Source organism: Mangifera indica, chromosome 9 (assembly GCF_011075055.1).
Source record: "Mangifera indica cultivar Alphonso chromosome 9, CATAS_Mindica_2.1, whole genome shotgun sequence".
Taxonomy (NCBI): domain Eukaryota; kingdom Viridiplantae; phylum Streptophyta; class Magnoliopsida; order Sapindales; family Anacardiaceae; genus Mangifera; species Mangifera indica.
The window spans coordinates 18,113,209-18,139,675 of NC_058145.1; the positions used below are offsets into that span (position 1 = coordinate 18,113,209).

A 26,467-nucleotide genomic window follows, 5' to 3' on the forward strand; every position below is an offset into this window, starting at 1 on the left:
ACAAGACAAATTGCTTGCTTTTTCAGTGAAAAAGAAGAATATATGTACACACATGAATTTTGTATGGAAAACTGTGAAGAATATATATTTATATATGAGATATTAATTAAAATAGGCAGTCGTTTTTTCGTCTAAACTTTTTTTGGTAATAATTTTGACGTTTTATCTTTTTAAGCAAATTGTATTTTTCATTCCTAAAATATCCTTCATTTAATTTTTCAACGTTTCCGTAGCATTTCGCCGATTACTTGTCTACATTTCACAATACGCATTAAAATTAAGTTATCTGTAATGAATAAAATTTATAAATTAGAAAACAGATTAATTTTTTATAAAATAATTGATTGTTATATATCGAAAATAATGGATATATCGAAAACGGTATATTTTTCTCAAAACGGTGCATTTTCTTCTCGAACAGGTTGTGTGAAGGGGTGCGGGAAGGGAATGGTGCATTAAGAGGTGCGGGAATTTGGAAAGGGGTGCGGGTGCGAGTGCGAGAATAGTGCAGGAATCTGGAAAGGGGTGTGGGGATGGGTGCGAGAATTTGGAAAGGGGTGCGAGAATCTAAAAAGGGTGCGGAAGAGGTGCAGGTGCGTGAAAGGGTGCGACAAGCATTACGGGTGTGTGAAAGGGTGCAACAAGCATTACGGGTGCGTGGAAGGATGCGACAAACATTGGGGGTGCTTGGAAGGGTGCGGCAATTGCTAAAAAGGTGCATAGACGGTGCGACAATTGCTGAAAGGGTGCATGAAGGGTGCGACAATTGCTGAAAGGGTGCGTGGAGGGTGCGGCAATTTTCTGAAAGGTGCAGGAATTATAAAAGGGGTGCGGGAAAATAATGAACACAAAACGGGTGTGTAAATATACAAACGGGTTCGTGACAATGTAAAGGGGTGCATGAAAATACAAAACGGGTGCGTAAAAATACAAACGGGTGCGTGAAATTGTGAATGGGTGCGTGAAAATACAAATGAGTGCGTAAAATATAAAAGGGGTGCGAGAATTATAAAATAAGTGCGTGAAAATAATGAACACAAAACGGGCATGTAAAAATATGAAGGGGTGCGTGAAAATACAAACGGGTGCCTGAAAATGTGAAGGGGTGTGTGAAAATATAAACGGATGCGTGAAAATACAGACAGATGCGTGAAAATACAGACGGGTGTATGAAAATGTGAAGGGGTGCGTGAAAATATAAAACGGGTACGTAAAAATACAAACAAGTGCGTGAAATTGTGAAGGGGTATATGAAAGTACAAAACGGGTGCATAAAAATACAAACGAGTGCATGAAATTATGAAGGGGTGCGTGAAAATATAGACAGGTGTGTGAAAATGTGAAGGGGTGCATGAAAATATAAATGAGTGTGTGAAAATATAAACGAGTATATAAAATATAAAAGAGGTGCGGGAAAAATAAAAGGGGTGCGGGAAAATTATATAAAGGGTGCGGGAGAATTATAATATATATTAATATATTATATATTATTATATATTATATTATTATATAATATAAATATAAATATATATTAATATATATTATAAAGAGTGTAGCCTTTTTATAATTACCCGCACCCTTTTTATAATTATAAAGGGGTGCAAGAGATCCCCCGCCCCTCGCCCCCCGCATCCCTTTTGTTTCTCTCGCACTCTTTTTATAATTTTCGTACCTTATTTATATTTTACGCATTCGTTTGTATTTTCACGTATTCATTTGTATTTTTATGCACCTGTTTCATATTTTCATGCACATTTTCACATTTTCACTTACCCGTTTGTATTTTCATGCACCACTTCACAATTTCACGCACTCGTTTGTATTTTTACGCACCCGTTTTATATTTTCACTCATCCGTTTGTATTTTTAAGCACCCGTTTTGTATTTTCACGCATCCATTCACATTTTCACGCACCCGTTTTGTATTTTCATGCATTCGTTTGTATTTCATGCAACTCTTTACATTTTCACGTATCCTTTCACATTTTTACGCACCCGTTTTGTGTTCATTATTTTCACGCACCCTTTTTATAATTCCCGCACCCCTTTTATATTTTACGAACTCGTTTGTATTTTCACGCACCCATTTACAATTTCACGCACCCTTCCCGCACCCCTTCACGCAACCTGTTTGAGAAGAAAACGTACTATTTTGAGAAAAACGTATCGTTTTCGATATATCAATTATTTTCGATATATAACAATCAATTATTTTATAAAAAATTAATCTGTTTTTCAATTTATAGATTTTATTCATTACAGATAACGCCTATCATGAAATGTAAGCAATTAATCAATGAAATGTTATAGTAACGTTGAGAAATCAAACGAAAGGTATTTTCAGAATGAAAAATACAATTTGTTTAAAAAGATAAAACGTACAAATTATTGCCGAAAAAAGTTCAGACAAAAAAGTACCTGCGTATTTTAATTAATATCCCCTTATATATATATATATATATATATATATATATATATATATATATATATATATATATATATATGTATATCGTACATTGATTTAAGAAAGTGGCCGATAGCCATACATGCACTTAAATAGGAACATGCATGCATATAACTTAATTAATTAAGTCTCTGAGTCTCAGGATGAAGTTGCATGTAAACTGTGAAAATATGAGACTTCCTAGAAATAATGGATGTAAACGACAAGGAGTTGAAACAACACCCAATCACTGTCACCGGTCAAACAATGTTCCAATTCAATATTTGGAAGGAAGGAAAGAAGGATGGAAGGAGTATTGGAAATTGAAATTTTTAACGTTATTTTAATTTTTGTATATATTTATATATCATTTATTTTAAAACTTAAATAAATATATCACAACAGTAATTTATTTTCTTAAAATATCTCTTTTTAAATGACTCATATATAGATTCTCTTTTTTCTCTAGAAATTTATTCTCTCTTCTTTCTCAACTTTCAAATGAGAACTTATACAAAAAGATCTTTTCCCTTTTTCTCTACAATCTTAGAATTGTATTGTGATGAGTAAAAAAAATCATTTGATAGAATTTAACTGAAAAAAATAAAAAGTTCACGTTTTACTGAAAAAAAATTATAGAAAAATTTAAAAAAATGTTGGCATTGAATTAAAAATGGTTGGCGTTGGCCGACCATTCAATTAAATAAAGGTTGGCATGGGCCCACCTTTTTATAAAATAAAAGAGTTGTTTATAAAATAAAAGGGTTGACGTTTTAAAACTAAAAAGCGTCAATTCTTAACGTCAACTCTTTTTTTTTACTGTTATGAATTTTTAGATTCTTTTTCATATGGTAGGGTCATATAAGTTAAAATATTGTTTCTATAAAAGAGAATTAAAAAATCTTTAGATGCAGTGGACCCTATTGTATGAAAGAGAATCCAGAAATCTTCAAATTCAATGGGATCCACTATATAGGTGTTGATGTAAACTAAATTTAAAAAAAAACATAAACCAATGGGTATTGGTGTCACCAACCCCTTAGCGTTGCCGCCAAGGGTTGGCGTTTACGCCAAGGGGTTGGCGACGCCAACCCGTTCTTCGTCTGAAAATTTTTCAGATTTAAAATTTTGTATTTTATAACCATTAATATAATATTATAACAACTTTAAACAATAAAAATAATATTAAATAACAATATTAAATAATCTAACAACATAAAATCATAACAAAATTAAATTTCACATGAACTCATAAACATAAATCTATCATATATTATTTGATTTTTAATTGTTCATAAAGAAAACACATAACATATAAGTTTTATTATTCAATCACATATTTTTTTTGTTGAAGAATTTTTTTTCTATACTATAGAGATTTTTTTCTCACTGGAAGACTAAAGAAGAAAAAAGATGAGATTCTCTCTTTCTATATGAATTATATCAATTAGGATATTTTAAAAAAATGTTATACTATTATGATAATTTTATTTAAACTTTAAAATGAGTAATATATATATATATGTACACGATAAAAAAAAATGATGAAAACTTCAATTTCCCTCATATTGATTGGAAGCATGCATTTATGAGTCTCCAATTGTAGGAATAGGACGATTCTTACGTTTACATACCATATATGTACACAGTTGTAAATAATTATTTAAGGGAGGTTGTTGGAGCACAACTGTTAGCTGCATTTCTGCAATTATTGTTTGTCTATGTAAATTTGTTCATTACAGGCATCCAATATAAGTATGGTCTCATTTTGTTTTCATCTTTCAATAATAATAATCAATCTTCAATTCATCTCTCTCTATATGTATGTATGTATTAGAATCTCAATATTCAACTCTTGACTTTCTCTTAATAACCATTCAATATTCTCATTCCACTATTAAGATAGTTTAAGAGTTTACTCATTATAAGAGTCGACATCTTACCATTATTTAAACAAACACGTAAAAAGATTTTGATATTATTTGTAATATCATTGAGATTGATCTCATCATCATTCAAAAGAACACCTAAAAAGACTTTGATATTATTCGTAATATTTTAGTTTGATGGTTTAGTTCATAATTAAAAATATTATTCGTTTTGAACATATAATCCGTTGTGATTTTTCTTTTATATATTACAATCTAAAATATATCTTAACAATTTGAAAGATAAATTACTATTTAAATAATCTTTTATTATTATTCCAAAGTGAGATAGGATGCTCATATAATACCCAACATTTCTCACTTGTTTTTTGCTGAAAGTGTTACAATAATGATCGATCAGGTAGATTTTCATAAATAGTTTTGAGAATATTAAATACAAATTGTATAATTAATTTATGATTATTACTTATATCAATTCAGTTAAGTTAGGTTTGCTTCTACATTCTTAAAGTGTTGCACTTAAATTCATACACGAAATATTTGTTTGTCATAAATAATGCATGGAATTCATTCAGTTAAAATGTAAGTACCTAACGCATTACACCGTATTATAATCCCAAAATTAGTACTTTGTTAAATTTGTGTGGTAAAGTAATCTCCAAATAATGATGTTGGCAGGCATTATTAAACTAAACTATTATATAATAGAAAATTAACAAACTAAATTAATTATCTATGGCTCGATGGATGTGATTGGTAACAGGAATTAAAATGGAGGAGATAATGAGTTGGAAAAATAGTGAATATTGTGTTGTCACCATAACAAACACCCAACACTAATGAACAGAAGAATAGAAATGATTCCATTCTAACCCAAAATTAATCAATCCATAATTGAGGATTAATTGATTAGCACAAATATACAAAGTGGACCCTCTCGACTCGATGTATCCATATATATTAAGCATTTACATGACCTAACTTTCTGTCAACATTATTTCAGAAAATTGTTGAACAATACATCCATCCATCCATCCATCCATCCATCCCAACATGTACGTTGTACCTGCTCATATTTATAATTCTGTGTGTGCCCCATATGAGAGAGAGAGAGAGAGAGAGAGGATGTACACACCACGGTATTTACGCGTTCATTTATCTCTCTATCTTCCGGTTATTAAAAGGAAAAAGGGCAAAAGTTGAAGATGGGATTGGGGTCCCGAGATGGGTGATTATCATAATGAAAGAAGAAGAAAATGGATGACGAAGAGCTATTTCGGAGAAACAGACAAGGATTGATAAGTTGATTTGATTGTATGTACTTGTTGTTTGTTTTTGTTTAAGGGTTTATGTTTCCAAGCATGATGGTTGGGTCCACGCGTTTATAAACTTGATTTGATATGATATATGATATGATATGATATATGGACCTTTAATCTACTCATTCATTGTCAGTTTTCTTAAATTTTTCTTATCCCTCCTCGTTGTCCCATCCCATTTACATTTTATCCATCCAAATAATATGAAGAAAATTCAAAGGAATAATAATATACAGTAACCATCTCAAATATGCATGCATGTATCAGATACAAATGCATCAGTGCATATGTCATCACAATCCAACAAGGACAGGTGCCCCCATTTTATCAATCCACTAATCCTTTTCAAATTAATTCTCTTCTGATTTATTTTCATGTTTAAAACACTCTGGAATTTTGGTTATTTTAGATGAAATTAATGGAAACAGCAAGCAACAGATGATGTATTTGGGCATACCACAATTAAAAGTAAAATAATATATATAAGAAAAGATGTTCAAGACAAAAACTGATTAAGTAGATATTGACGATACCATACCATACCATGTATGACACTGTGACCTTTAATCGAATCTAGTTGTTGATGCAACTAGATAACATATATTTATATAGTGGCCTATATATATATATATATATATATATATATATATATATATATATATATATATAAAAAGGAAATAATAATAATAATAATAATAATAATAATGGAAATTGGTTACAGCTAGAGAGATCTGCCACTAGTTACATTAAAGAGACTTGAAGTGGACATTTCCCTTCCTTCAATTTATCAGCTATATATATAAATATATATATATATATTTAAGTGATGCATGGCAAATTGTTTAGATTATGACACATAAGACTTCCATATTTGCAATAATGTACGACATATATAAATAAATAAACAAGATTTATCATTAAAGACTAAGGCTATTTACTTTATTTGTACCTGCTTTTTGTGGATTCACCACTTCCAGTCTTAACATTATGACAAAATACATATATTTTTATCTATCACTTCAATTAATCCTAAAGTTTTTAACATATATATATATATATATATATATATATATATATAAACTTACAAGATTATATGCATAATATTGCCCCACTTGCCAACTTAAGCCCTCAATCAAGTCAACTCTTTCAAACCCAGCTACAAATATCTCATTTTCTAGCAGCACACATATGCTCTCTCATCTGTTGATCACTCTTTTGGCTTGAAAGAACATCTATGGAGTATAAATTCCGTCACTAATCTAATTTGATGAATATATAAAAAAGTTTTTGTTGATCCTTTTCCTTATGCGATTTCTGTTTCATGCCGCCGATCGAAGCTGAAGGTTAACAAACTCTTTGCTTCAATAAGCTAGCTGCTGCAATCCTAATTCAACCAGGAAACCAAAGACTGCCAAGCATGAGCTGTAGTCTCCGCCACATTAATATTTGCTAATACAAAATTCATTTAGACAGATAAATGGATGATAGTGTTATGTAATTAGTAAGAGGTGAGGGCACATATCAGGTTCTAAATCTATACATTGTACAGTAGGAGTGGCATTCCGGGAAGAATCCATCTTTGCTGCTTTTGAGGCACATTGATTGATTCATTTCTATATATTCGTCTTACGAGATAGTCAAACAAAACCAGTTGGATGAGAACAGTTTAATCATGCTTGCCAAAATTAAAAACACAACCTTTTCATTTGCAAACTCTCATGTCATAATGCAAATCCTTCCAATTTCTTTACAATAATTAATTGTACTTGTTACAATTAAAAGAATCAATATAATTAATTATTAAGTTTTGTTAGGACTGTTGATCTAACTATACAGATAACTACCCAAGCTCATCATGAGATTGAAGTTCCATACAACTCGAAATCCTGTCAACAATGCTGCTTATATCTGGTCTACCTTCACAATTCTCAACTAGAGCTGAGTTTGCTATGTCCACCAACACTTTTAGTTGCTCTAAATCAACCTCACCCTTGAGTTTTGGGTCCAACAATTGACCCCAAACCCCTGAATCATCATTTTTCCTGCAATCTTCTGTCCATTCAGCTAGTGTCACTGAACCTTGTGTTGATTTAAGTCCAGTTATTAGCTCCAGAAGTAAAACTCCGAAGCTATACACATCGCTTTTGGGTGAAACGATTCCGGTTTTGAGGTAATTGGTGTCAGCGTAACCGAATGAGCCTTTGATGGTAGTTGGAGTTTGCGGGGCAAATGTTTCATAGCCCAATTTGCAAAGCCCAAAATCCGCAAGCTTAGCATGGTTATTGTCAATCAAGAGAATGTTAGAGGACTTGACATCTCTGTGGATGATAGGTGGGTCAGCGATTAAGTGGAGATACTCGAGGGCTCGAGCAATGTCAAGAGCAATGCTTAAACGATTAGACCATGAAAGTGTTCCTTGTGATTGGCCATAGTAGGTGTGCATTCTGTCAAATAAGCTCTTGTTTGGAATGTACTCCAGTAGTAGAAGTTGCTCTCCTGCTCAAACATTTATTTGTGTGGAGGTAAGAAATGTTTTGAATGTTTGTGTGTAACTATTTAAGGCTCTGAAAATGGATCCAGTTTCAAGTTTCTTATTCAACTTGGTAGGCCTAATAAGTAGGCAAGAAAATCCATGGGATCAAATGTGCAAACTATGTAGGACTCATATTTGATTTAAATCGAGTCAAAATAAGACCTATTTCAAGATCAGTTAAAAATTGATGAGTTAAAGCTCAAACTAGATTTGAAAATAGTTTTGTTTTGAATTTAGTTCGAATAGGTTTAAATTGAAAATTTTTTAATTAATTTAAATTTGACTTATTTTATGAAAACAAACCAAATTATTAACTAAAACTCAACTCATTTAATCCAAGTTCTAATTCAATATCAAGTAACTCAGGTCGAACCTAACCCAACTACCATGTTTTATGATGTCCTTGAAAATGGTCCAAGATAAGGAACATTGTAAGGTATAGTGGTATCAAATAATCTATTATAGAATAAGCTATAGTATTCATGCTAAGTTTGCAACTAATAATAGATGGGAGAAAATTATTGTATACTGTTATACTACTTTGGTATAAAAATCAACCATTGGATGGGGGTGAACAATTATAAAATAATAATAATAATAATAAAATTAACTGTATTATGAACCAACCAGAGGATGGTTGGATTCAATGTATGAATGTGAATTTACAGATTGAGTGAAGAATGATGTTATTAAGGTTACCTTTATCCAAGCAGAAACCCAACAAGCCCACCAAATTTGGATGAGAAATCCTGAGCAAAACCGAGACTTCATCCAGGAAGATCTTTCTGCTACCACCTTTCTCCTCCATTACTCTCTTCACAGCTCCAAATCTTCCATCTCCAAGCTCTGCAAGATACACAAAAGAAGTAGCTCCAAACCCTATCTGAATTCTGAAATCTCTAGTAGCCATTTTCAGCTCTTCAAGAGCGTAAGTCCTAATAACTCCCTCAGTGCACCACATAGAACATTTTGTCCTCGAAATTATATGATCTTGGCCGCCTTTCTCCAAGTCTGTTTGAGTCTCCCCGTTGGAAGCTACAGCTACAGCTCTAGCTTGAGCTTCAAGGTACACTGCAAACTTCCTCAACATTACGGTGAAAAATATCACCATTATAATTGCAGGAATAACCCATAACTTTCCTGGATTTGTAGTGGAGAATCCAAGCAACCACATGATCCGTAATTCTTATTCATTCAATTAACATTATTATTCTTTATCAGAAAAATTAACCACAATTAATATAAACCACAGAGGTGGAGAAGTTTTCAAGATTCAGTGGTTTGGAATGTAGCTTGAAGAGCTCAAATGTGTCATTATGTCTGGTCATAAATCACTACATAAGGGTCATAAATCTGTCATTTTTTTGTTGTCTTGTCCATAATTCATGATGGAATTAATGCATAAAAAAATATTACAAATTAATGAATATATTATATGTAGCACATAATTCCTGGCTTCGGTGGCTTGCAAAAGTCACGCATTTCATATATGTGCTATTGTTGTGGGATACAAATACAATACAAGATTCCCAAATTTTGCCTTCATCTATCTTTGCTAATTTTTCAAATTGATATTTCTATCACCTAACCAATTCAAGGAATAAAAAAGTATATGTGAAATAAAAGCTTCCAAGTTTCAACTCATTTTTGCGTAACCTAACTCTTAATAAAAACATCTTAAGGTATTCTTAAAATATATTTGTTTTCAATTTTTTTATTTGTTATCATTTTAATTTTAAATTCTACAATTTAAAACCCTTTTAAAAACTTACAAATTATTTAATCTTATCTTATCATTCTCAAACATCATAGAATACAAATACATTTCCCAACATCTCTAAGGTATTTTGTTTACTTGGGGTGTTAGATGACTAAGCACGCCAGAAGATAATAGTCCACCTCAGTTTGCACTTTCTTTTTCGGCCAAACGACTATCTCCCACCCAAGGTTTGATGTTTTCTCAAAAGTCCCCCCTTTAACTATGGAAACACCAAATACCTACCCATGACCGGTTAGATTTAACAAAACCGTAACGCCTGAAAATTTTATCTCTTTTTGCCCCCCTAAACTTTAAAAACTAAAAATTTTCCCTCAATCTAAGTTTTAAAAAATTGTAGTTTCACCCTAGAGTTTGGTTTTGAAATCTCCGACGACCGTTCCGGCTCCATTGCCAACGACCTCTCCCTTCCGAAGAAGCCTCTCCTTCCGGCGAATGTTTTTCTCCCATTTGGAGGCTCGATCGACGTCGGAGACGCCTTGGGAGACGAAGAACTTCGTTGGGGAAGACGAAGTTCTTCGTCTCCCCAGACGAAGACGAAGCCGTTGTCTTCGTCTGGGTAGACGATCGTCTTCCCAGAGGCGTCTCCGACGTCGATCGAGCCTCTAAATGGGAGGAAAACATTCGCCGGAAGGAGAGGCTGCTTCGGGAGGGAGAGGTCATCGGCAATGGAGTCGGAACGGTCATCGGAGATTTCAAAATCAAACTCTAGGATGAAACTGCTAATTTTTAAAACTTAGGTTGGGGGAAAATTTTAGTTTTTGAAGTTTAGGGGGGCAAAATTAGATTCTATTTTAGTTTATTTTTAATATTATAGCAAAAATGATGATTTTACCCTTACCACCGTTAGAGTTTTGTTAAATCTAACTGGTCATGGGTGGGTGTTTAGTGTTTCCATAGTTAAAGAGTGGAAACTTGAGAAAACATCAAACCTTGGGTGGGAAATAGTCGTTTGGCCTTCTAAGAAACTTGGGCTTCCGTTCACAGTGAAACATTGAAAAGTCTTCATCTTAACTTAACGGAAAAAGAAGGCCAAATGACCATTTCCCACCTAAGGTTTGATGTTTTCTCAAGTTTCCACTCTTTAACTATGGAAACACCAAACACCCACCCATGACCGGTTAGATTTAACAAAACCCTAACGGTGGTAAGGGTAAAATTGTCATTTTCTCTATAATATTAAAAATAAACTTAAATAGAATCTATTTTGCCCCCCTAAACTTTAAAAACTAAAATTTTCCCTCAGCCTAAGTTTTAAAAAATCGCAGTTTCACCCTATGGTTTCTTTTTGAAATCTCCGGTGATATCTCCGACTCCATTGCCGATGGTCTCTCCCTCCCGAAGCATCCTCTCCTTCCGGCGATCTCTTTTCTCCCATTTGGACCCCCCATCGGAGTCGGAGAAGTCGTGGAAGACGAAGAACTTCGTCGGGGAAGACGAAGTTCCAACTGCGATCGGGCTTAATCTTCGTCTTCATCTTCCAACTGCGATCGTCGTCGTCAGATAAGTCGTCTGGGAAGACGATTTCTCTTCCCAGACAACTTATCTCTATGTCGGATGAGTAGTGCAGGAGTTTAGGGCGGCCGTCGGTGGAAGAAAAACCGTCGGGAGGGGAAGATGGCCGGTGATGGCGCCGGAGAAAGTGAAAGGGTTTGGAAATAAACCCTGGGGGGGGGGGGAAATGCAATATTTTCAAACTTAGCTTAGGGAAAAAATGTTAGTTTTTAAAATTTTAGGGGGAAAAATGAGATTAAACTTACCACCATTAGGGTTTTGTTAAATCTAACAGGTCATGGGTGGGTGTTTGGTATTTCCATAGTTAAAGGGTGGAAACTTGAGAAATCATCAAACCTTGGGTGGGAAATAGTCGTTTGGCCAACAAATAAATGTATTCATATTCACCATGTCATATCAGATCTCTGTCGTCTGGTTTGAATTCTAAATATGGTTTGGTATCAGAAGGGAAAAAAAATTAAAAGAGCAAAACAAGTTGACCAAATAAGAACACAACTCCAAATGACCATACCCACTTAGGAATTCAGTGACTTAGTCATTCACATATTCAACAAAACAAAGAAACTGCATCAAAGTCTAGGACTTATACTTCTCTCAATGCCAATGAAGCTGGCAATTTGATCATAAATTTTGTGTCTTTTCAATCTGATTTGAGTCATTTTATCTTTAAGGGGTTTTCTGTCAATTTTCCAAAGTTTCAGCTATGAACCGTGAGTCAACTGATCCATAACACAGTCAGAATAACCAATATGGGTGATTGGAAAAACTGGTATCAAGAGGCTGCGAATTCGAAGCCATTGTTCAAAACGATCTACACAACTGTGATTATCGGAATATTAGTTTCTGCGTTTTATGTTTTCTCTGCCATTAGCTCCTCTAAGTCACCCACCACTGCCTCCTCCACAAGTTGGCTTTCTTCTCCTTCTTCTGGTTCCTGTATGTGTTTTTTTTTTTTTTTTTAAGTTTTAAACTTTTTAGATAATAATGCTGACCCAGTTCGTGTTTTTGTTGTTTTTTCATGGATTTGGACCTTGCATGTTTAGTTTTGGAATATTTTAACTAGTAGGTCTGAGTTAGTACTTTGTTCCTTGTGCTTGAAATGGTTTTTGATTCTGTAATCCAATGATAATCTGGAATTTTCATGATTTAATTTATTATCAGTTTGTAGGAACAAATGATATTCGAAATGTCTTTAAATTTTTTTAAAATTTTTTATCCTGTTCTTACTGAACTTAAAATTTAGCTGTGTTCTGTTTTGGTTCACGATGCAATGTTGTGTTTTGTGGTAGATTTGTCATGATAGCCTGCTAGTGGCATTATTTCGTTGTTTCTATGAGTTAGGAAGAAAAGAGAGAAGTTCATGCTTCCTAAAACAATCATGAGAGTTTATCTTATAGTATTTTCCATCTCATGATTCTCAAGAAAAACCGTTTGAATGGTGTTCTGCCTCTATATATCAAACTTACCTTGCTTTATATGTGTCTCTGATTGAGTTTATTTCCATACACATATTTCTCCAGATGTAGATTCTTCTCACTTAAGTATAACACCCAATTTTTCCCGTACAACAATGGGTGCAATACCACCACCTGTATCTCAAACTCGAAGCAAATCTGCAACTCCTATATGGGAGGTTCCAAAAACTAAGAAAATGCCACCTCTGAAGGTCTTTCGGCTGACAAAAGATCTCGTTCAGCAAAGGGCAGAAGATAATGTCATAATATTGACTTTTGGTAACTATGCATTCATGGATTTCATCCTGACTTGGGTTAAACACTTGACAGATTTGGGGCTCTCAAATCTCATGGTTGGTAAGTTATTCATGGTAGATTTAGTGTTGTAGCTTGCCTACAAGTTTTTGACTTGGAGTTCTACTAAATATTGCTCAAAAGTGAAATTTAATTTTTTGTCATAAAGGTGCCATGGATACCAAACTGGTGGAGGCTTTGTATTGGAAAGGTGTTCCAGTATTTGATATGGGAAGCCATATGAGCACGCTAGACGTTGGCTGGGGTTCACCATCCTTTCATAAAATGGGTAGAGAGAAAGCAATTCTGATAGACTCAGTCCTTCCTTTTGGTTTTGAGCTGTTGATGTGTGATACTGACATGGTTTGGCTGAAGGTTACATTCATTGCATGCTGATTGTTACTACTGAGTTCAGAACTTTATTATTTCGTAATGTTGTTTTGAGGGAATTTACTTCAAAATTCAAAATTGTGTAGTAATTGGTCAAAAATTTGTGTTGATTTCCACCTTGTTTTGCAACAGAATCCAATTCCATATCTTGCTCAATATCCTGATGCAGATATCTTAACATCAAGCGATAGTGTTGTACCTACAGTTATTGATGATAGGTTGGACATTTGGCAACAAGGTGAAAATCATACATTTAAGATTTTATGCTTCATATCCAATCCCTGTTTCTACACTATTAACCACACTTCTACTCAAGCATGACCTATGAACACTTATGAGATGTGACAATTTTCTGTTGATGGTTGTGATATCAAATGCTTGTTGACTTATTAAGTTGACAATATTTACTCCTATGCTTCATTTCTGTTTAGACACCTTGAAGAAAGTACACCTTTTCTGTGAGGCTAAAAAATCAAATTCTTATTTTTGGTATTCCTTTAGAGTTAATTTGGAACTGGTCCCAAAACTTAACCTGTCTCTTAGGATGCCTATGTCTTCATTCTAAAATGGGTTTGACTAGAATTGAGAAACTACCTTGTTGTTTGTTTTAATTTTAAACTGGTCCCAATGATCAACTTTTCTCTTAGGATACCTTTTATCTCCACTCTAGAATGGTTTTGACTAAAACTTTTAAATCATCTTGGAGTCAAGTTCAATTTGTGAACAAGCTTGCTTGTCTACTTTCAGCCTTTAGAGTTTAGTCCAAGTTTCACCTTGTATGGATTGAATTGTCTAGTTTACTTATTCTTGTTGCTATCTTATGTTTGTATCTATCGTATGGTTATGATGAGCCTTTATTAATTTTCAAAAACTGCACTAAAAATTTTTTTTTTCTTTACCTTCACAGTTGATGCAGCTTATAATGTAGGAATTTTCCATTGGCGGCCAACAGAGTCTTCTAAAAAATTGGCAAAGGAATGGAAAGAAATGCTTCTAGCCGATGAGACAGTATGGGATCAAAATGGATTTAATGATCTTGTTCGCAGGCAGTTAGGACCGTCTGTTATTGGGGATAGCGGACTTGCTTATGCTTATGATGGTAATTTAAAGCTGGGAGTTCTGCCAGCAAGTATATTTTGTAGTGGGCATACTTATTTTGTCCAGGTAGGATCTATATATTAGTTCATGATATGATGATGCCTGACCATGTTCTGTTACTGATTATAAATTTTAAGTTGTTTACTATATTGTTTAGTGATTATGCATCAACAGAATCAATTGGATGCTAGAATTTATCATGTCTTAATACTATACCGGCAGGCTATGTATCAGCAGCTGAGGTTGCAGCCCTATGCAGTGCATACCACATTCCAGTACTCAGGCACAGAAGGAAAGCGTCACCGACTGCGGGAAGGCATGGTTTTTTATGATCCACCTGAATATTATGATTCACCTGGTAATACTTTCTTAACTTTTCATGATTTTTTTACCATAATGTTTTGTAAGGTGTTTTAGGTGGATACTTATCATTGTTAGTCAACTGCCTAAATTCTTAAGTTCTTGGGTTAGATACTATGGAGGTATTATTGTCAAGCTGAACCCACCCTTTCATTTCTCTGCTACTCATGATCTAGCTGTTATGGCTTTCCTTCGATCATTTTAACAATTGGAACTCACCTTTCATGAAATATTTCCTCTTCATGAGTTACCAAATTTGTGCCAAAGCTGAAATAATAAACTTGGCGTTTGGACATATGGATGTCTGCATTTAGCTATCTTCTTTTGGTTCATAATTTGAGATAAGTTCTCCTTCAACAATAAACTGCAATTTATGTTATTCTGGGTGACCTATGCAGGAGGTTTCTTGTCATTTAAACCATCTATTCCAAAGAGCTTGCTACTGGATGGGGAGCATAATCTGGAATCTCACTTTACTCTTATCAATTACCAAGTATGCATGTATTAACTTATTTACTCTATTTACTGACAATTGTTTACATACTCTATGTTCATCTCATAATTTGTATTCTTGTTATTTTTTTAGATGAAACAAATAAGGACAGCCCTGGCTATTGCTTCATTGTTGAATCGTACACTGGTGAGAACAATTGGCAACTAAAAATTTAACATGTTCATTTGAAAATTTGTGTCAATTTTCTCTGGAAAATAAACTAGATTATTTTCCCATTGTGTCAATTTAATTTTCATTTTGACTTTTCTGTTCCTTTGTGTGTTTTTCAGGTCATGCCGAAACTTTGGTGCAGGCTGGATAGGCTTTGGTTTGGACATCCAGGGGTTCTGGTGGGGTCTATGACTAGACAACCTTTTGTCTGTCCTTTGGACCATGTATTTGAGGTACCTCTATTTTAAAGCCAATTTCTTAAAGTTTTACATCTGTTTCACAAAAAAAGAACATTTTGAAGCTCTTGTGTGTGATACTGATGGAAGCCATTAACACGAATTCCTATCTCAGCTATCTTGGTGAAATTTTTATTTCTTTTGTATTATTTTGATAAGAAACTGAGCATTCTTGGTGAAACTTATCGACCTTTGCCTGCATCTCTTGACATTGAAGATAATCCAATTCATGACTTGTACAACTGAATTTCAGTTTTCTAAAAAAGTTATCAAATACTAATTCAAGTAGATATCTGGATAGATTTAATTATATGACTATATCTTTCATTTGTTTAGAATGCACTTAAGTATCGAGCCACTCTTCTGGATGAACCTTTCTTTCTCTACTTATCAGTTTGTGATTTTTATTACTATAAACAGCTTAAACGGTAAGTGTTCTTAATGAAGTTTAGGAGCTGGTTGGAAGAATTACTAATTTCCATAGCTTGTTAATATAACTATGTTAGTAGAGTTTGAATCTTCCTTTAGCTATTGTAGAGAAGATAAATGAGAGATCTTAAAGTTAAATTTTGCCTTTTTCTAGTGCTTTACTTATTGTCTTCCTTTCAAATGATTTCCTTGCATCTCTAAGAAATATGCATAACACTGCAGATAAATGTCATGCTGCAAGACATGCCATTGGAGGATTTTGGCCCCAGCATTGGTATTAGAGAGTATACGTTTTTTGACAATCCGTCACTGCCTAAACAGGTAATAATTACTAGATTGGTATAGACAAATGGGTTAGTGCAGTGTTAATTTATGTTGCTAAAGTGGGAGCTTCTTGCCTTCGATGTTTGTTTTAGGTGAAAGAGTCATGGCTTGAAGTTCATCTTTGTCAAGATGGATTAGGCGATTGTCATGCATCAAACAATACAACTCGACCAGGAGTACTCAGATTTCCAAGACTTATTAGTGAAGAAACGGTACTCTAGACTTTATATAAACTTATTATTCTTATCTTTTAAATGCATATACGGAGATCTGAGCTAGAATAAAAATATAAAGTTGAAGACATATAGACCATTTAGAAGTCAAAATACTGGTTTTGGGTGCAATGGAGATTTATATGACGTGTAAAGTGAATTTCCTAAAAACAGTTAGCTTTATTGGTGGCCTGTTCGGGGCTTCTTTGGGCCACGATTAGACCATAGTAACCTGGCACAAAATGTGGAAAAGTAGGGAAAACGTTTTGATTATGTGTTAGGATTGGGACACTTGTCCCCAATCCAATCGCTCATTTCTTTTATAAATATATGTTTGAGTTTTAAAAGATGGAAAGGGGAGAAAAATATTAGGGTTTGGGTTTGAGGGCAGTCACCTTTGGCTGATTTAGGGAGGTTTCCGGCGCCTCTAATGGCCGGAAAATGGGAGGTCTCCGGCGCCTCGAATGGCCGGAAAATGGGAGGTCCCGAACTCCTCGAATTGTTCGGTTTATCTTGTAATGTTTTTAGTAATGAAATATTTTAGTTATTATGTTTTTTGTGTTTTGATTAAATAAAAGCTGGGTTCCTAACAAATGGTATCAGAGCGCGTTCGATCCAATGGAGAAGATAGATGATGGTCGGAAAAGTGATGAGTCGCCGGAAAATGTTCATGAGGCTGACTTGAAGAAAAATCATCACAGGGAATCCGGTGTTCGGACAAAAGAATCCCCTGCTCTTATTCGAGAATCTACTCCACATGAATGCCCAGAATTTGTTGCTCTCTTTCCTGCTTACAAACCGAAGCTCTTTTTTCGCCTTCACCGGAGCTGCTAAAGCAACTGCAAATTTCCTGTTGATTTCGCAGGACAGACCGATATGGAATTAACAGAGAAGTCAGGCGACAGAAGGAAGGAAAGAGAAAAAAGAGGAAAATGAAAATAGAAGAAGAAGGAGAAGAAAATGAAACGCCGACGGAAGCGAAAAAAAAAAAAATAGAAGACAGAAGGAAGAAGAAAGAAGAACGAAGGAGAAGAAAGAAGAAAAGAAAAAGACAAGGAGAAGGAAAGAAGAAGGAAAGAGAAAGGAGAGAGAGAGAAAAAAAAAAAAAAAAGGTGGAGGCAGTGGGTAGGTTTATTGGGAAGGGAAAAAGAAGAAAAGTGGGGCGTTGGAAAGAAGAAAAGCAAAGTGAAGAAGCAGAGGAGAGAGAAAAAATATATATATATTAAAAAAAAAAAAAAAGACAGTTGTAAAAAAAAAAAAATTTAAAAAGAAAAAAACAGTGGGCGGGAAACAGATTTGGATAGGAAGAGACAGCTGAAAAAAAAAAAAAAAAACAGAAAACTCATCTTGGGGACAAGATGATTTTGAAGGGGAGGGAAATGTTAGGATTGGGACACTTGTCCCCAATCCAATGGCTCATTTCTTTTATAAATATATGTTTGAGTTTTAAAAGATGAAAAGGGGAGAAAAATATTAGGGTTTGGGTTTGAGGGCAGTCACCTTTGGCTGATTTAGGGAGGTTTCCGGCGCCTCTAATGGCCGGAAAATGGGAGGTCTCCGGCGCCTCGAATGGCCGGAAAATGGGAGGTCCCGAACTCCTCGAATTGTTCGGTTTATCTTGTAATGTTTTTAGTAATGAAATATTTTAGTTATTATGTTTTTTGTGTTTTGATTAAATAAAAGCTGGGTTCCTAACATTATGATATTTTCCCAATCCAAAAAAAGGGACTAAAATCACCTCATACTGATTCTTTTGATCACATTTGGTTCAAGCCTTTGCATTTTGGCATATTTTCTTAGTTAACATGTTAGAGCTAAAAGTTCTACCTTTGAAACATGGCAATGTCACCACATTCGATTATTTTCTTGCTATAATATGCATTTACAGACCCATGTGACATTATATTTTTTAGAAGAATGTAAGATGATGCAGATTTTTTGTAATTTCAGGTTAGACACCTAACTAAGCCAAATTGGTCCCTTACTATGGGATCTAATGAAGACTTTTCATGAGCATAAGTTGCTGAACCTATGGTTAGCTCACAAGTAATTCCTAGGGCCAAGCATGAGTTGCTTCTGTCTTGATTTGAATACATAATCCATCATGATTTTACTTTTAGATTTTGCAGTCCAAAATGTGTCATAATAGTTTAAGAGCTTATAAGTTATTTAACTAGTATTCTTTTAATATTTCCAAACAATGTGAGATATATATACATATCCAAAATCTATTCTGTGATTTGTCAATATAAAATTTGTTTAGGAGTATTACAACTAATAGATCTATGAATTTAAGAAGACATGACATGTTAGTAGTTCGTTATCAAAGATCTAGAGGCAAAGATTAACTGCAATGATAGTTCCCCAATAAAATTAAGTAACTTTCCAATTCTGTATTTAAAGGAAGGTACTTGTTTAAATATGTCATATTATCTTACATTCATTTCAATTATATAATTTAATGTTTAGTCAATATTGAATTACTTATTGCCTATGCTAGCATCTATGTATCTGTCCCTTCTCAACTTAGCTAAACAACTCTTACCCTTCATGTAATTGAAATTGTGCACATATTCATTCAAGTTGTTTGACTAAATACCTATGTTAATGTACTAATTTGATTGTTGATATGCAGTTCCAGAAAGTTTTCTCCTCTTTCAAGGATGTCAAAGTCATTCAGTTTTCTTCAATGCAAGATGCTTTTGTGGGTTTCACTGACAAGGCAAGTTTGGTTTCTTAATTGTTGCTTTGTAATTAAATCAGGATTAATATATGCTGATTTAATCTGGAAAATATGTTCAGACAAGAGATGAGAAATTCAGGAAACGTGTGAAACAGTATGTTGGCATATGGTGCTGTGTAGAGAATCAGACCCCTGGACACATATATTATGACATGTACTGGGACGAGAAACCTGGCTGGAAACCAGTCCCGCCTCAAAAGTCAGAGGATGATCACCCACCTTGGTGAGGCCTAACATCATGAAGATATTTAAAGGCTCTACTATCAGTAACAGATAATGGGGGAAGAAAAAAATAGTCCACAGCTAGTTTGCTTCCTAAACACGGTTATGTGAAGAGGTTGTATTTATATTAGTAGTTGAGGAAGAGGGCTTTATCAATATCCATTGACAGACGATAACTAATTTTTTTGATCTAGAGAAAAAGCCTGATTGCGTTCTATATTTTCCCCTTTCAGGTTATCCATAGGAAAAAATTTGAACTTGTCTAAACTCCAAATAAAAGAAATGTAACTTAAAGATTCTGAGGTGAAGATGGTCTCTGTACCTCATTTCCTAGGTTTTATATCATTTATTATGGTACACACTTATTCACAATTATGCAGTTAAAATTTGTACTTGTACAAGCTACAAAACAAACTCCTTGTAATGGGGATGGAGGTGTTTAGAATGCTATGATCAGTACCTGTACTGAGAATTATTGTTTTAATAGGGAATTGGAGTTATTTGTGGAGATGACTAAGGGCACAAGGTTTGATTCCACAGCTCTTCTGATTGTTGTTTGGACACCATCCCATATGAAATGCTTAAAAGGATTTTTCATAATTTAAGCATTATGAGTGGGATGCTTTCAGGTTCTAGTCTTTGCAATGCACTTGTGGACATTTATGCAAAATGTGTTGACCTTAATTCTCCCGAGTATTGAGTTTGCTAAGATGGATTGCGGAGATATCGCATCTAAGAATACAGTAATGAGTGGTTGTCTCCGTAATGATCATCCTGAGAAGTCCTTGTTGTACCTCAAGGAAATGAATTGCTCTGGAGAATGAGTCGATTGTGTGAGTTTGTGGGCGGCTATTGCACCGTGCACTTGTCTTGTTGAGATTAGTCACGGCCAATTCTCGCATTTCATTATATTCAGATCAGAGTGTGGAGATACTGAGGCTGCAGAGACAGTACTTCAGGATATGCGACAAAAAGGATGTTTCGTGGAATGCAATCATCAAACAGAAAGATCAAAGAAGCATTCAATCTTCTGAATAAACTGTAGTTTCGGGTAGATATCTGTACTAAACCAAACCTAGGGCTAGTTTGAGCTCTAGACTTAACTTTGAAGTTATATTATCCAATTCAAGTTTGTTCAAACTAGTATACAATATTGTTCATATGATTCAAACCGATTATACAGAAAATCACAATCTATGCCCTTGGAATTGCATGATTTGATCTCCACTTGCTACCGTGAGATTAACAGTGTTTGCATTCTCTCTGCCTGCACACAACTAGAGTTCTAAGACATGGGAGGGAAGTTCTTGGAAGAGTGCGTGTCGAAGATTGGACATTGCTTGCAAAATCTTAGAAAAGGCCGGGGAAAAGTCACGACAAAAATTAGGGAAAACAGCAGGGCTAGAGTCATGCTGATGTTGATTAAAGAGTCGGGCCATGTTTTGCTTCAGATAGAAAATATCATGTAATTATTTATGATGGTGCATTGTCAAATCTTAAACTATAAAAATAAAAAAAATAAAAAAAGCACATGCCTCAATAACTCCAGTCTTAAATCACTGTCGTTCTCTAATCCAGTAAACAACATTCAGATTCAATCCCGCCCGACGCCATCAAACAAAACTTGGTGAAACTGAAACCACAAATGTACTAAATTCAGCATCAATGGATGGGCCTGAAAACTCATTAAAAGAATATGAGCTTCATCTTTCACCAGCCAAAGGACCTCCTCAACTGCAATGTATCGTCATCTTGGTTCCACTTCAGCAGAGACCCAATCTGAAGCTGACATTGATGCTTTTAACTATTCCACAACCGCAAATGAATTCATAACAATAGTTTATCTCACAATGCCTCATTCATGAAACTACAGTCAAGTAACATAGACAACCAAGTTAACGAGAACCTGCTGATACTATTTTAATAATCCAGGTAATAATATGACCCAGCAGCTTTTTGATCCCTGTCCTTGGTGGAATCCAATTTGTTGATTCTTGGTCTGTAATTAGTTGGATCCCGCCTAAATGTGATGTCCAGATGCTACATGGTGCAATAAAGCAAAATTGATCAGTATTTATGTCGTATGCATGCATGTGTGAATAGAAGAGAGAGTTTGTGGAACTCACGGATAAGAAAAGGTTCATTCCAGTCAACAATGACTGAGGAGAATTTGCAATACAGTCCACTGATGGCCTTCCCTCATATACAATAACTCTATCTGCCAGATATGTGGCCATTATGAAGTCATGCTCAACCACAAATGCAGTTTTCTTTGCATGCAAAATAAACCTCTTAATAACTTTTGATGCAACAATACGCTGCTCAGAATCCAGATATGCACTAGGTTCATCAATCAGATATATATCTGCAGGCTGCACAAAAAGCAAACAGTATATTAGACTACACAGCTATGCTTAAAAAAAAAAAAAATAGTTCTGTTTGTTAGAGTCAACATAAAGTATTACAAGACCTTTTAGTATAGCTTACATAAGAATGCTACTCTGACTTGCTTTCCTTACAGAAGCTTCTAATCAAATTTAAACATTAATCCATCCAACATAAATCCAAACAAAGACTTTTACACAACATTCACACGAGGGATGAACAACCAAATATTTCCAGTTACAATGCACCACAAACTTTATATATATATAAAACCCTCAAAAGTGATCCCTGTTGAAATTTTTTATATAAACATAATGAAGTTACTGAAAATTGGAAACTAGTAACAATGGAACTTCAACAACTATCAATCTTCAAACTACATCTAGAAGGAGAGGACTTCAGTAACATCCCCATAAAAATCATTGTGCCATGTGTACATAATCCAAGCATGTTGCACTGATCTTAAAAACAGATGAGACAATAAAAGATATAGTATGGGAACATAAACTCAGACCCTAGAATCAATTTCCCACTAGGCTTTCTGGATCAGAAAAAAGTTAACATAAGAATACTTCACTCCATGTAATGTTAATATTAATAAGCACAACATCCTTTCACCCTCCTGCTTCCCCACATATCCTATGATCATATAAAAGATATAGTATGGGAACATAAACTCAGACCCTAGAATCAATTTCCCACTAGGCTTTCTGGATCAGAAAAAAGTTAACATAAGAATACTTCACTCCATGTAATGTTAATATTAATAAGCACAACATCCTTTCACCCTCCTGCTTCCCCACATATCCTATGATCATATAGAAAGAAAACAACAGACTGCCCTACGTGTTTGTCATATGGAATGAAGTTTTCACCATCCACTCAACCAGAAACTTCCAACTTCCTCACTCCCCCTATTTAAATAAGTCAAAAAAATTACCTTCCCAAGGCACAGGCATAATGCAACCCTTTGCAGTTCTCCACCAGAGAGATTCATAACTTCTTGATCCATCAATTGTTCAATAAGTAGGGGCTTCATCACATCTGACACAAACTGAGGGTGAGTGTATGAATCGCGTATTTTTTGATGCAGCAGATGTCTGACTGTAGAAGTAAATTTTGGACTGATCTTCTGAGGTTTGTAAGAGACATTGAACTCTGGTATGTCCATGTCAGAACCTTCCATATTATCAGGTTTCAATAAACCAGCCTACATATTTAGCCAATAAGTTGATTACCAAAATTGTTCAAGAGGCTATGACAGATAACAACTTACATAGTCATCTAATACAAAAGCTAGAAAATAAAAGAAATGTAACAGTACCAGCATACGAATAAATGTTGTCTTCCCTGTCCCATTCTCACCCAACATTACAATAATCTGAGAATCGGTAAATTCACCCTCAACCACACGAAGCTTAAAATTTCCCTGAGTTTTAGACATGGTGGGGTATTTGTATCGAGCATATGTCTCAATTTCCTCAGCACTTTCTTGTGGAGTCTCAGCAACCTAGAAAAAGCAACAAGTAAATGACAGAATATCTAAATCTGCGGAGCAGTACAACAACTAAAATAACTGGGATACCTTGAAGGTTAAAGATTCATCACGAAACCGTAGATTTTCAGTAGGGACAAATCCAGCCAAGAAAATATTTATTCCTTCTCTAACAGAGAAAGGAAGGGTTACAACTCCATATGCACCAGGTTTCCCATATAAGCAACAAATGAAATCTGATAGGTAATCCAGGACGCTAAGATCATGCTCCACAACAATAACATAGCTGAAACAAAGTGCAAACACAATAATCAATCTCACAGAAGTCTCAAAGACAATAAATACTTTAGAAGACTTGAATCAATAAGAGATGTGAGAGTAGAACCTATTAGGTCTGAGCAAGGATCGAATAACTTGGGCAGCTTTAAGCCTCTGTTTAACATCAAGATAACTAGAAGGTTCATCAAACATATAGATCTCTGCATTCTGTACCGCAACAACAGCAATAGCAAATCTCTGTAGCTCTCCACCTGACAAATCCCCAACATTACGATCTATGACTTGATTCAGCTCAAGATCTACACAAAGTTCTTCCTTCATATTTCTCTCATCTTTTTGGTCAAGCACCTGCCCCACATTGCCTTGAACAGCCTTTGGAATGTGATCAACATATTGAGGCTTTATAATAGCCTATAAAATGAAAAATGTATCTTCAGTAAGATGATACAAAAGCAATAAAACAGCTAAATATAACATCCAAAGTTACCAAATAGTAGCAAACCCAAAACTCCTACACACACCTCTTTCTAATTCAGATTAACAAAAAATGGAAACAAGTAGGTAAATTAAACCACAAAAAAAAAAAAAAGATCTGGATTTTTTTTATCTTTTGGGTGTTGTAAGCCATAATAATCTTTATTCTCAGGTTTGAGCAAATCTGGGTTATTCAACCAGAGGGAGAAAACACATCACCACCATGACCATGGAATAACGCACCCAACTTAGACTATGAATTGTCAAAAGTATGTGTACAGATCCCTGAATCAATTTGGCTGCAGCATAGTACTTCAAACAAAGCCTTGACATCAAGACACAAGACTTCACATAATTTAAGTACCTAACAAATTATACAAACCATAAACAAATAAACGCAGGTAAAGAAAAGGCACCTTCAGATTATCTTCCAGAATTCGAGTAAAATAATTCTGCAGCTCAGATCCACGAAAATAGGTCAAAATTTCCTGCCAATCTGGAGGATTCTGTCAAGAAAAGAATAAAATTACAACATAATTAACAGCCATCTACAATGGAAAATTTATCAGTAGATGATTTAAAATATTACAATAAAACGGCCCAAATTTGGTTTCAATTTTCCAGCCAAAATCTTGAGGGCAGTTGATTTCCCAATACCATTGGTTCCAACCAAGCCAAGCACTTGTCCAGGCCTTGGAACTGGTAACCTGCAACAATAGCCCAACCATCTCAAGATAAACAAGAGGAAATGTAGCAGTCTCCCAGGAGCAACGGTCATGAACTAACCTGTGTAATTTAAAAGTGTTGGGGCCATAACGATGAGTTGTATCTCTATCCAAATCCTTTGGCAAGTTGATGATCTGGATTGCTTCAAACGGACATTTCTGCATCAGCATATGAAATTGCCTGTCAGTGCCATGAACTCTAGGGGAAATACAAAAGAAATCCGAAATGCAATTTACAAACCTTAACACAGATACCACATCCAATGCACAACTCCTCAGAGATAAAGGCAATCTTAGAAGCAGAAGTAACCTCAATACACAATTTCCCTGAATACATCATATAAAAATCCTTAGACAACAATATGCACAAAATTCCCATCAAATATCTCCTACAAATGATTACAAAATCATTTAACACAACAAACGAACCGATTTAAATCAATCAGATATCTTTCAATGAATTAATTAGCTGATCATGTATGCATGTTAAAAGCAGAAGCTAGCCAAAATTAAATCCATAGGCGTCCCAATTAAGTGTATGATTGACCAAAAAACATTAAATAAACAAAAATCAGGATGATATTGAAATATGCAATCAAAATTTTAGATTTTAATGAGCAAATATCTAAAATCCAGATAAGATGTATCAGAAAAAGGAAAGGGATCGATGGTACGAGACCAGTTTTAACAACCGGACAGCTCTTTTTGCACTCCTGACGACACTTCTTGGGCTTGCATCTGTCTGAGCTAACTATAGCTATACGCGTCAAACGTTCCGTCATTTCGTCGCTTCAGCTTAAATTTCTTCTTTTTTTCTGTTTCAATCAATCCAAATTCTGCTCAATTTAAAAAAAAAAAAAAAAGCGAATCGGCAGAATTCAAAGTCTAAAAAATATAGATCGGAATCAAAGAATACCTTTGTAATGGAAGAGAGGTGACGTGTGCCGGGAACGCTGTCTATGTGTGAGTGTGTGGATGGACGATGGAATCACACAAACTTCGTATTAGGGTTTGCTGGATCTAAATGTGGGGCAAATAGTTGGCCTCCAAGGGCACAACAACACACACGGTCTCAATTTGAAATTCCGTATAGGCCGAATGACTATGTCCCACCCCAGAACCTAAATTATCAAAAACTCGAATATTTATTTACATATTAAATTTTATTATTATTATCAATAATAAAGTCGTTATTCATAAATTTTAT

The 26,467-nt window shown here is 34.6% G+C and overlaps 3 protein-coding genes across 8 annotated transcripts; 1 reads left to right on the forward strand and 2 right to left on the reverse strand.

Annotated features, from left to right (window-relative positions):
• Positions 1-7,488: 7,488 nt before the first annotated feature.
• Positions 7,489-9,359, reverse strand: LOC123224767 (calcium/calmodulin-regulated receptor-like kinase 1). The gene is made up of 2 exons (XM_044648474.1): positions 8,884-9,359; positions 7,489-8,147 (listed from the first exon to the last, which is right to left on the reverse strand). The coding sequence occupies exons 1-2, from the start codon at positions 9,356-9,358 to the stop codon at positions 7,492-7,494; spliced, it is 1,131 nt and encodes a 376-aa protein (XP_044504409.1). The 5' UTR covers position 9,359; the 3' UTR covers positions 7,489-7,491.
• Positions 9,360-11,898: 2,539 nt separating this feature from the next.
• On the forward strand, positions 11,899-20,412 carry LOC123225529 (arabinosyltransferase XEG113-like). 5 transcript variants are annotated; one of them, XM_044649524.1, is made up of 13 exons: positions 11,899-12,412; positions 12,997-13,287; positions 13,394-13,599; positions 13,747-13,852; positions 14,522-14,778; positions 14,935-15,070; positions 15,471-15,565; positions 15,659-15,712; positions 15,856-15,969; positions 16,624-16,722; positions 16,818-16,937; positions 19,573-19,659; positions 19,740-20,412. In XM_044649524.1, exons 1-13 carry the CDS (start codon positions 12,226-12,228, stop codon positions 19,905-19,907), a joined length of 1,920 nt encoding a protein of 639 aa, XP_044505459.1. In that variant the 5' UTR covers positions 11,899-12,225; the 3' UTR covers positions 19,908-20,412. The 5 variants fall into 5 exon arrangements, with proteins under 5 accessions (XP_044505459.1, XP_044505462.1, XP_044505461.1 ...); XM_044649527.1 differs by having other exon boundaries at positions 13,394-13,513; positions 13,784-13,852; XM_044649526.1 differs by having other exon boundaries at positions 11,899-12,382.
• A 936-nt stretch (positions 20,413-21,348) lies between these two features.
• On the reverse strand, positions 21,349-26,375 carry LOC123225530 (ABC transporter E family member 2-like). Of its 2 annotated transcripts, none has more exons than XM_044649531.1 (12): positions 26,177-26,375; positions 25,953-26,075; positions 25,502-25,587; positions 25,322-25,419; positions 25,125-25,242; positions 24,952-25,041; positions 24,168-24,472; positions 23,873-24,068; positions 23,612-23,797; positions 23,228-23,497; positions 22,029-22,274; positions 21,349-21,942 (listed from the first exon to the last, which is right to left on the reverse strand). In XM_044649531.1, the coding sequence occupies exons 2-12, from the start codon at positions 25,996-25,998 to the stop codon at positions 21,823-21,825; spliced, it is 1,761 nt and encodes a 586-aa protein (XP_044505466.1). In that variant the 5' UTR covers positions 25,999-26,075; positions 26,177-26,375; the 3' UTR covers positions 21,349-21,822. The 2 variants fall into 2 exon arrangements, with proteins under 2 accessions (XP_044505466.1, XP_044505465.1); XM_044649530.1 differs by having other exon boundaries at positions 25,940-26,075.
• Between the last annotated feature and the right edge of the window lie 92 nt (positions 26,376-26,467).